The sequence below is a fragment of the Dasypus novemcinctus genome, chromosome 6, assembly GCF_030445035.2.
Source record: "Dasypus novemcinctus isolate mDasNov1 chromosome 6, mDasNov1.1.hap2, whole genome shotgun sequence".
Taxonomy (NCBI): domain Eukaryota; kingdom Metazoa; phylum Chordata; class Mammalia; order Cingulata; family Dasypodidae; genus Dasypus; species Dasypus novemcinctus.
In genome coordinates, this window is record NC_080678.1 from 12,350,000 (window position 1) to 12,362,148 (window position 12,149).

The following is a 12,149-nucleotide window of genomic DNA, read 5'->3' on the forward strand; positions in this document are numbered from 1 at the left end:
ATGCTAAATGCAAAAAAAACCCCTGCATTCTTTTGGCTAGGGAAGAGATCTTCTAAATCACTGTTCACTGTCTTCACTATTTCTAGCTAACTCACCATGTAGTTGAGTCTGGAAGAATCCCATCTCAGAAGTTCTTGCCTAAGAATGCATTTCCTCTTTCATGATTCTGAAGGGTTTCTATAATTAGAAATTAATTAGCACAGTCAAATGGGGAGGAGGGTAGAGACCAAAGAGCAGAACAAAGTTAACAAACTGTGCTTTGGAATTCTGTTTACAATGTCACCCATTCTGCCTTTAAAATAAGTGCTTTTAAAAATATAAACATTAATTTATAAGACTGATTTGTACAGTAGGTGAATATATCTCAAAAAAGCTATTAGAGCTGATTTATTTCTATTTATATATACATATCTAAATATGTATGTATGTATGTATGCATGCATGCACATACATGTATGTACAAAAACGGGTATAGATGTATGTATGCAAGCATGCGCGTACATGTGAGTATAAAAAAAGAGATTCCTATTTAGCCTATTCCAAAATATCAAGAACGGTTAATTTATACTACCATCAATCTTTGCATTAAACTGCAGATAGGTGGTGGTGTCCATTCCCTACCAAGGATTAGACAACAGGAGGGTAAGAAATGAGGATGAACAGAATGGAGACAAAAGAATGGAACTTCACAACATAAAGTTCTCCAAACTTCCTAAACATGAAGAGCAAGTATGAGCATGAAACGATATGAACAGAACTATTTTATTGTCTAATGTTTTGGAAATACATAATTCTGTTCCCTGCATTCATCATAATTAAGAGCTCACAGTTACCCTGACTGGTGAGTTTTCAGTTACAAAGATTAATAAATTTATTACAAATCGAATTTCCATGAGCATGTTTTAACTATCCTAATTTTTGGTCTATCTTTATTACACATTGCTCAAAGAGAGCTACTGAATAAAGTTGAGACAATTTCTTGATAGCTATTCATTGTAAAAAAAGGTGCTTAATGGGATTTGCTCCATACTCAGATTAATTTCAAGTTTTCACTACCACATATTTCCTACTGGAGCAGGGGGGAGCATCTAGGTTATATGTAAAACAAACTTGCAAAATTCTTTGAGGGGAGCTGGGGTAGCTCAGTGGTTCCCATGTACGAGGTCCCAGGTTCAATTCCTTTAAGAAGACAGGAAAAAAAATCTTTGAATTCTTCACATTAACATTACATTTTGACCACCTTTTTTTCATATTGGAGAATAAAAGAAATCAGGAAGGAGGTAGAAGAGTTGGTATGTAGAATAAGACAGCAAATAAATACAAATGGTAAAATCCCACTTTGTGGACAAAAGTCAAGAAAACACTGAAAAGTTCAAGCAGAACAGAAAGAGGTGTCCTGTACATGCTTTCTAGGTTACTGACACCTCACAAAACCTCCAAGAGTAACTGAAGCATCTTTTCCTGAATTAATATCATTTTTTAAAATTTGACAAACATATTATACTTCCTGTCCTTCCTCCTTCATGCTATGAGAGGAAATATAAGGACAACTGGCTATGTCCCAGTGACTTAAATCTTTGGTCCATTCATGTGCCAGTTGAGCTCTGAATCTCAGCAGAGTTGCAACACATACTCTCCAATTCATTGGACTCACCCAGGACAACTAACAAGGAGATGATGGACAATGCCCATTCCAACAAACAGAAAGTATCTGCAACTGCAAGCAATACAGTTCCATACATCTGCCCAATGGGATCTAAGCCACTCTCAATTAGAAACAGAGTGGGTGTCACCATCCCAAAATCCTCAAGATTGGGGAATGAACAATGTACTAAAATAAGACTTATTATTATCCATTACAGACTTATTATCCAATTGTAACAAATGTACCACATTAATGAAAGATGTTAATGTGGGAAAGTGTGGGAGAGGGAGGAGGTGAGGCATATGGGAATTCCCTATATTTCTCTGTTAACATTTACGTAACCTAAAACCCCTTTAAAAATAAAAATTAAAAAGCTAATTTTTTTTTAAAAAAAAGGACAACTGGCACTCTGAGATGATAAACTTTATAAAAAAACTAATCTGTGACATCATACATTCAAAATTGATTTCATGAACTGCACTAGCTAAGTAATAGTATATAATTACAGACAAAGGGTTTATATACTTTTAAAAATATGGAGACCTATGAGTAAATGAAAGTTACTATATTATATTTTGCTAGCTGGAAAGTTAAAAACACTTCATATCGTTCTGCAAGCTGGGCCAAGTGTAGAATTTAACATATTTTGAAGTAACTGGTCACAATTCACTGGGGACATCACAGCTACTATGGAACTCCGTTGGTTAGAATATGGAGCTGGCTCATAGATGTTAAGGAAACAGACTTATTTTTTCCCCCATATATGGCACAGTTTTCAAAGTTTTGCCTTATTTTCCTTTATGACATAAAATCATAATGGTAACTAACTTTGAAAAGAATGCCAAATGGTAAAAAAAAAGCCAGGACTTACCTGAGCCCACATGGGCCAGCTCAACACTACCCTGGAGTTCTATGGTAGCTGTGACATCACAGCATGGTTTATGCTGTGGGGTCAGGGTGGAGGTGGAGTCAGCTGGCACAATTTCAGGAGCCCTTAAAAAGAAAAGTTAGTTTTAAGTGGTAATGTTCAGAATGGCCTTTATTATCATGGTCAGTAGAAAGATGCAGATGTGGCTGGCTAAGGTGTATGGATACTTTTCCACTATTCTGGAGTGTAATTCGTTTACTTGGTTTTGCATATTAACAAGGAAACTATAACATCCAGCAATACTTCTTCTATATACTTCTAACCATTTAGCCATAATTTAATCATGAACTTGGCTTAGTCACAGCAGTCTCTTTCAATATTCAAACGTGCTGGTTTTAAATAAATTACCTCAGTATTTTCAAGTACACCTTCAGGTAGCACAGTGACAGTCCCAGAAATAATTTGAGAAGAGCAAACAAATCACTTAGTTGTAGTTTCCCAATAACCAATGGCAGAAGTTAAAATCTAGCATTTCTATTCCTAGAATGGTGCTACAGAACAATGACTTCTTCAAAACATCCTCCCCCCCCAAAAAAAAGGGTTCTAATATTTAAATAAAAGAGATGAAATCATGAATTAAAATCAATACTATATCTAAACAAGCTTCAATACAATTAGTCTCTAATTAGGGCTTTTTTATGCTCTATTATTAATTCTGACAAATCATGCCAAGTAGAGTTGATATTTCTGAGGTCCTAAGTATCTCCTTAGAGCTTTGATCAGACTGTTAACAATCCAACTGTTATGGAAATACGGGAATCCCTAGAGTCATGAAGAAATATCTGAATTGAGAAGACACTTTCGTAAGAAAGAAGGTCCTAGAGACTTCTGGGAAGATGGTATCACAGTAGGTAGACTGGGCTCAACTCTCCCACAAAAACAATGGAAAAAGGGAAATAAACTGTCTGAGGAAGCTGCTCTAGGGGATCTGTAAACAGGAGAGTGCTCCGCATCCTCCAGGAGAGTGAGGAAGAGAGAGACAATGAAGGATGAAGCTGAAGTGAAAACCATGAGTTATTAACCCCCACAGTTGGGAACAGCACCCATCCCCAACCTTAAAAGCAAACTGCCTGAATAAAACTTATAGCTCACTGCAGCCAAATGATAGGTAAACAGACATCTTCCTCCTAGGAAGAGGGAAGGTGTGGCAGAGGATGGAGAGTAGTTTCTCTACAGTGAATTTGGCCAGCAGAGGCGGTATTGAATCTCAGAGCTCTGGTCAGACCAGAATTACAGGCAAATGGAGGTCTAAAGAAAACACCTCTGTGATTAACGCCATCTGCTGGCTGGCCAGAAAACTGCAAGGGAAAAAAAAACGCTTTTAGGAGTCCCTCATTCCAGCAGAGCTGCACCCCATTAGTGAGCCACAGGCCCTGTTTCACAACTAAAGCTGGGCACCGTTAAAGACAAAATAAGTTGAACTAAAAATCAAAGAAGAGCTGTGAAACAAAACCACTAGGCGAGAGAGAAACCAGCCATAAGACTAAATTCACCAACATATTCAGATGACTACACATCATTATAAACCATACTAAGAAACAAAAAGAGATGGTCCAGCCAAAAGAATAAACCAAAAGTCCTGAGAAGATACAGGACTTAAGACAACTAATCAATAATAATGACACAAATCTCCTAAATAATTCAAGGAGTTGAAGGAAAATATGACTAAAGAGATGAAGGATATTAAGATACCAGGTAAGCATAAAGAACAGTTTGAAAATCTGCAAAGAAAAGTAACAGAGCTTAAGGAGGAATGAAAGACACAATGGACGAGATGAAAAGTACATTAGACAAAACAAAAAACAAACACAAAAATACATTAGAGGCATAAACAACAGATCTGAACTGACAGAAGACAGAATTGGTGACCTGGAGGACTGAGCATCTTAACTTGAAAGGACAGAAAAACAAAAAGAAAAAAGAATGGAAAAAATGGAGGAGGGTCTCTGGGGACTGAATGACAGCATGAAACACATAAACATATGCATTATCAGTGTCCCAGAAAAAAAGAACCGAAAAGGGGCAGAAAGAACATCTGAGGAAATGATAACTGAAAACTTCTCAATCCTTATTAAAGACATAAATATCAATAAGAGAGAAAGTCAATGCACCCCAAAGAGAATAAATTGAAGAGACTTACCCTGAGAGACCTACTATTCAGAATGACAAACAGAATGATAGAGAGGATTCTGAAAGCAGCAAAAGTAATGCATCCCATACAAGAGAACTTCAATAAGACTAAGTGTCAATCTCTCATCAAAAACCACTGAGACGAGAAAAAAGTGGGATGATGTATTAAAGGTACTGAAAGAAAAACTGCTAGCCAAGAATTCTTTATCCAGTAAAACTGTCCTTCAAAAATGAGGGTGAGTTTAAAGCTTCACAGACAAACAAAAACTGAAAGAGTATATTACCAAAAGTCCAGATTCACAAGAGATATTTAAGATAGTGTTGCAGCCTGAAAGGAAAAAAACAAAGGCAAGAGAGTTGGAGAAGTATGTAGAAATGAAGATTATTAGTAAGGGTTAAGTTTAAAAGACAATAGTAAGATATGACAAAAGAAAGCAAAAGGATAAAAAGACAAAGTAAGTAATGCCTATACAGTAAAAACATTGAACATTAATGGATTGAATTCCCCAAACAAAAGACAGACTGACAGAATGGATTAAAAAAATATGATATAAGGACACAACCAGTTTGAAAATGACAGGCTGGAAAAAGATATTCCATGCAAATAGTAATCAAAAAAGATCAGGAGTAACCATACTCATATCAGACAAAACAGGTTTTTTTGTTTTTTTTCAGGTACTGGATCTTAAATCTCAGACCTCGTAAATGGGAAGCTGGTGCTCAACCACTGAGCCATATCAGCTCCCCTGAGTTGGTTTTTTTGTTTGTTTGCTTGTTGTTTGTTTTTTTAGGAGGCACTTGGGACCAAACGCAGGACCTCCCTGTGGAAAGCAGGTACTCAACCTCTTGAGCCACATTCCCCCCAAAAAAGATTTTAAATGCAAAACATTGTAAGAGATGAAGGTAAATATATATTAATAAAAGGAACAATTCACCAAAAAGAAATAACTATAATAAATATTTATGCACTTAACCTGGAGGCCCAAGATACATGAGGCACACACTAGCAAAAGTGAAGGAAGAAATAAGACACCTCTACAGTAATAGCTGGAAACATCAATATACCACTCTCATCATTGGATAGACCACCTGGACAGAGGACAACAAGGAAAGAGATTGAATAACATGATACATGAACTAGACTTAAAAGACATTTATAGAGCATTACACCCCAAAACAACAGGATACACATTCTTTTCAAGGGGTCATGAATCCTTCTCCAGGATAGAAGATATGTTAGGTCAAAAGACAGGTCTCAATAAATTTTAAAAGACTGAAATTATACAAAACACTTTCTCTGATCAAAATGGAATGAAACTGGAAATCAACAGATGGAAAAAGGGGAAATTCACAAATATATGGAGATTACACAACACAATCACTGGATCAAAGTAGAAAATGCAAGAGTAATCAGTATCTTGAGACGAAAGAAAATAAGAACACAACATATCAAAACCTATGGGATACAGCAAAGACAGTGGTGAGAGAGAAATTTTTAGTTCCCAATACTTACATTAAAAAAAGAAGAGCTAAAATCAAAGACTTACCCACCCACTTGGGGGAACTAGAAAAGGAACCACAAACTAATCCTAAACTGAAGGAAAGAAATAATAATGATCAGAGCAGAAATAATGAAAGTGAGAACAACAACAACAAAATTAAATAATAGAATCAACAAAACCAGAAGTTGGCTCTTCAAGAAGATCAAAAATATTGACAAACCCTTAGCCAGACTGACAAAGAAAAAAAGAGAAAAGATGCAAATCAAGAAAATCAAGAATGAGAGGAGGAACATTACCACTGATCCCACAGAAATAAGAGATCATAAGAAGATACTATGAACAACTGTACACCAACAAACTAGACAACATAAATGAAATGGACAAATTCCTAGAAACACACAAATAATCTACACTGATCCTAGAAGAAAGAAAAGACATGAACAAACCAATCACTAGTAAAGAGATTGAAACAGTTATCAAAAACCTCCCCAAAATGAAAAGTCCAGGGACTAGATGGCTTCATAGGTGAATTCTACCAACCATTCAAAAACCATCTAATAACCAATTTTGCTCAATCTCGTCCAAAAAATTGAAGAGAAAGAAATGCTACCAAACTCATTCTAGAATGCCAACTTCACCCTATTATCAAAACCAGATAAAAAAACAAGGGGGGGGGCGGTGCTGACTTGCCTAATGGATAAGGCGTCCACCTACCACATGGGAGGTTTGCGGTTCAAATCCCAGGCCTCCTTGACCCATGTGGAGCTGGCCCACGTGCAGTGCTAATGTGCACAAGGAGTGCCCTCCCACGCATGGGTGTCCCCTGCGTAAGGGAGCCCCATGCGCAAGGACTGTGCCCTGTAAGGAGAGCTTCCCAGCACAAAAGAAAGTGCAGCCTGCCCAGGCGTGGGGCCGCACACACACAGAGCTGACACAACAAGATGACGCAACAAAAAGAAACTCCGATTCCTGGTGCCGCTGATAAAGATAGAAGCGGTCACAGAAGAACACACAGCGAATGGACACAGAGAGCAAACAACTGGGAAGCAGACAACTGGGGGGAAAGAAATAAAAAAATAAATAAATCTTTTTAAAAAAAAGACATTTTAAAAAAAACAAGGGGGGGTATAAATAAAATAAATCTTAAAAAAAATACTGCAAAAAAAAGAAAACTACAAAAGTTTCTCTAATGAATATAAATGCAAAAATCCTCAACAAAATAGTAGCAAACTGAATCCAAAAGCACAATAAAAGAATCATATACCACAATCAAGTGGGTTTTATCCCAGGTATGCAAGCGTGGTGCAACACAAGAAAATCAACACAAAAAAATAAACCACATTAATAAACTGAAGATGAAAAATCACATGATCCTCTCAAACTGACTCACAAAAGGCATTTGACAAATGCATCCTTTCTTGATAAAAACACTCCAAAAGATAGGAAGTGAAGGAAGCTTTCTCAACGTAGTAAAGTACATATATGAAAAACCCACAGCTACCATTGTACTCTATGATGAAAGACTGAAAGCTTACTTGCTGAGATGAGGAACAAGACAGGGCTGCCCACTGTCATCAGTTGTTCAATATTGTGCTAGAGTGATAGCTAGAGGAATTAGGCAAGAAAAAGAAATACAAGGTACCAAAACAGGAAAGGAGGAAGTAAAACTTTTTGTTAACTGCTGATGATGTGATCTTTTATCTAGAAAATCCCAAAAAAGCCACAACTAACAAGTTAGGCAAGGTGGCAGGATACAAGATTAGTATGCAAAAATCAGCAGCATTTCTATACACTACTGAGCAATCTGAGGAGGAAGTCAGAGAGAAAATTCCATTTATAACAGCAATTAAAAGAATCAAATATTTAGAATTAAACTCAACAAAGGACAGAAAGGATCTATATTCAGAAAACTATAAAACATTGCTTAAAAAAAACAACAAAGAAGACCTAAATAAATGGAAGACATACCGTGTTCACTGCCTTAAAGACTAAATAACATGAACATGTCAAATTCTACTCAAACTAATTTACAGATTTAACATAATCCCAAAAAAAATTCCAAAAACCTTTTTTAAAGAAATGGAAAAAACAGGTATCGAATTTATTTGGAAGGGTAAGGGTCCCCAAATAGCCAGAAAAAAATCTTAAAATGGAAGAATAAAGTTGGCGCACTCTCACTTTCCTGACTTTAAAGCATATTACTTAGCTACAGTGGTAAAAACAGCATGGCACAGACATCAAGATAGATAGATTGACCAATGGAACTGAATCAAGAACTCAGAAACAGACCCTCACGTCTATAGTCAAGTGATTTTTGACAAGACTGTCAAGTCCACCTACATGGGACAGAACAGTCTAGTTAACATACTGTGCTAGGAGAACTGGGTCTCCATATCCAAAAGAGAAAGAGGACTCCTATTCACACCTTATACAAAAATTAACTCAAAAAATGTATCAGGGAAACAGACTTGGCCCAGTGGTTAGGGCATCCGTCTACCACATGGGAGGTCCACGGTTCAAACCCCGGGCCTCCTTGACCCGCGTGGAGCTGGCCCACGTGCAGTGCTGATGTGCACAAGGAGTGCCGTGCCACGAAGGGGTGTCCTCTGCGTAGAGGAGCCCCATACGCACTCCGTAAGGAGAGCCGCCCAGCACGAAAGAAAGTGCAGCCTGCCCAGGAATGGCGCTGCCCACACTTCCCGTGCCGCTGACGACAACAGAAGCGGACAAAGAAACAAGACGCAGCAAATAGAGAACAGACAACCGGGGGGCGGGGGGGGGGGAATTAAATAAATAAATCTTTAAAAAATAAAAAATGTATCAAAGACCTAATTAGAAAAGATAGAACCATAAAACTTCTAGAAGAAAATGTAGGGAAACATCTTCAAGACCTACTGGTAGGAGGTAGTTTCTGAACCTTTACAGCCCGAGCATGATAAACAAAAGAAAAAATGGATAAATGGGACCTCCTCAAATATAAATACTTTTTTAAAAAAGATTTATTTATTTATTTCTCCCCCCTCCCTCCACATCTGCTCTCTGTGTCCATTATTTACTGTGTGTTCTTCTGTGTCTGCTTGTATTCTCATTACACAGCTCCGGGAACCGATCCCGGGACGTTCCAGAGTGGGAGAGAAGCAATCATACTCTTGCGCCACCTCAGCTCCCTGGTCTGCTAAGTCTCTTACTGTCTCTCCTCTGTGTGTCTTTTCGTTGCATCACCTTGCTGTGTCAGCTCTCCATGTTAGCCAGCACTCCTGCACGGGGCAGCACTCCTGCACGGGCTGGCACTCTGCGTGGGGCGGCACTCCATGTGGACCAGCTCACTGCGTGGTTCAGCTTGCCTCCACCTATATGGCAGATGGGAGCCCAATTGCTTGAGTCACATCTGTTTCCCCAAATGTTAACACTTCTGTGCTTCAAAGGACTTTGTCAAGAAGGTGAAAAGGCAGCCTACTCAATGGGAGAATATATTTGGAAACCACATATCGGATAACGGTTTGATATTCATGTTACATAAAGAAATTATATAACTCAACAATAAAAAGACAAGCAACCCAATTTAAAAACGGGTAAAATACCTGAACAGACATTTCTCCAAAGAGGAAATATAAAAGGCCAAAAGTACATGAAAAACGTTCAACGTCACTAGCTATTAGGAAAATGCAAATCAAAACTACAAGATATGATTTCACACCTTATAGAATGGCCATTACTTAAAAAAAAATTTTTTTTTAAACAGAAAATGACAAGTGCTGGAGAAGATGAGGTGTTGCTGGGAATGTAGAATGGGTATAGGCTCTGTAGAAGACAGCTTGGCAGTTCCTCAGGAAATTGAATATAGAATTGCTGCATCATCCAGTAATCCTGTTACTAGGAATATATTCAGAAGAACTGAAAGTAAGGATGCACACTGATGTGCATACAGACTTTCAGAGCAGTATTATTCACAACTGCTAAAATATGGAACCAGCCCAAGTGTCATCAACTGATGAATGGCTAAACAAAACATGGTATATACATACAATAGGATATTATTCAGCTCTAAGAAGAAATGAAATTGGGATGCACGTGACAACACAGATGAACCTTGAGGATATTATGTTGAGTGAAATAACACAGGCACAAAAGGACAAATGTTATATGGTCTCACTAATATGACCAAATACAATGAGTAAACTCACAGAGGTAAACTACAGAGTATACTCTAGAGTATAGGTTACTATGAGATAGAATGTGGGTTGAGAATAGGAGATGATGCTTAATGTATGCAGGGCACCAGGGGCTGGGGATTGATCCTGGGATCTCATATGTGGGAAGCCAGCATTCAACCACTGAGTCACATCAGCTCCCCTGAGTTGGCTTTTTTTTTTGTTTTGCTTGGGCTTTTTTTGTTGTTTGCATTTTTGGATTTTTTGGGAGGCACTAGGAATCAAACCCAGGACCTCCCATGTGGGAAGCAGGTGCTCAATCATTTGAGCCACATCCACTCCCTGAATTTTTAATAAGATTTACTATAAAAGTAAGGAAATGAATAGAGTTTATGGTAACACACTTACAGTGAGTACAACTAACACTGCTGATTTATAAATGTGATTGTGGCTGCAAGGGGTAGTCTGTGGGCATAAATGTCGATTGAAAGAAAGCTAGAGAATAATCTATGGATTGTATAATACTGATTTGGGTAGTTAGATGAAGATTATGGTTAAGTGTATAAATATAAGAATGTTCTTTTACAAAGTGTTAAGAATACGGCAATACAAGGAAAACTTACAACTAATGTGAACTATGGACGAGAGTTAACAGTAATACTGTAATATTTTTGCAGCAATGGCAAAGAATCAATTCTAAAGGTCAACAACGGGGGGTATAAAGAATGGGATATTTCCTTTTGAAGTAAGGCAAATATATCATCCTAACACAAGGAGCTAATAATTGGGTGGACTGGGGGGAAACATACCATATGTATACCATCCTTGCATACCTGTAATGTTAAAATTTCCTAATAGTCTTGCTTGCCCCCGTATGCCCCTTTCAATCCATTCTCCATACTATAGCCAGAGTGTTCTTAAACCAGCAATCTGATCAACCTTTCCCAAGGTTTACCACTCCTTATGGTAAGATCTATACTCCAAAGCCAGGCTAACAGTCCCTGAAGGCCCAGCATTACCTTCCAGTTTACCTCAAGTTTATCCAGTTTATCTTCTACACTCAAAACTCGATGAATTCCTTTCAGTTAACTGCACACACCGTACTCTCCTGCCTCTGGGGTCTTAACACATGCAATAACCTCTAACAGATATATTTTTCCCTCTCCTCTCTAAGATTGCGGCTTAGGTGTGACTTCCTCCTGAAAGCCACCCCAATCTCCAATTAAGTTTAGGTTATTTGTTCCTCGAGCACCATTCTTCCTCAACTGAACTTATCATGCTATATTGCCTTGCTGAATTATATCTTCACCCAACATACCATAAGCTCTTTGAGAGCCATGACCATCACAGTGCTTCACAGAGCAGACTTTAATTACTAGATGAACGAATAAGTAGGCAAACCAACAAATAAAAGAAGTAATAAAGAAAAAGTAAAAGCTAAGACAACTGTGAAAGGTAACTGCGGCAGCGGGTAATAGAGAGAGAGGCAGAATGGCCATATGCCCTATCAGATGTTTTAACTATGTAATAAAGCCATAATTATTTAAGTAAAAGTGTGATGTGATAATAAAATAAAAATATACTTATCAAAATAATGAGCCTTAAAACAATCCCCAGTATGTAGAATCATTTTATGTACAATAGAAGCACCCAAATCAATAGCGAAAAAATTTATTCAATAAATCATATTATTAGTGGAAATTATTTGGAAAATTATTTTAATCCTTAGTTCAATCCAAAAAACTGCAAAAGACAACAAAAATAAAATGTTACTAGCATAACCCCCAACCAAA

The 12,149-nt window shown here is 37.6% G+C and overlaps 1 protein-coding gene across 11 annotated transcripts in view; it reads right to left on the bottom strand.

The window, feature by feature from the left end:
* ZRANB1 (zinc finger RANBP2-type containing 1) overlaps positions 1-12,149 on the bottom strand; it is a 68,210-nt gene that overhangs the window by 24,696 nt on the left and 31,365 nt on the right. For 2 of the 11 annotated variants that reach the window (XM_071215633.1, XM_071215634.1), the window contains 2 exons: positions 2,517-2,638; positions 96-177 (listed from right to left, as the gene is read on the bottom strand). The exons of 5 other annotated variants lie outside the window; for them this stretch is intronic. In XM_071215633.1, coding sequence (XP_071071734.1) covers positions 96-123 — 28 coding nt within the window. In that variant the 5' untranslated portion in view covers positions 124-177; positions 2,517-2,638. Of the gene's footprint in view, positions 1-95; positions 1,554-2,516; positions 2,639-12,149 lie in introns of those variants that run through there. 4 more of the 11 variants (XM_071215638.1, XM_071215636.1, XM_071215635.1 and 1 more) reach the window with 3 other exon arrangements.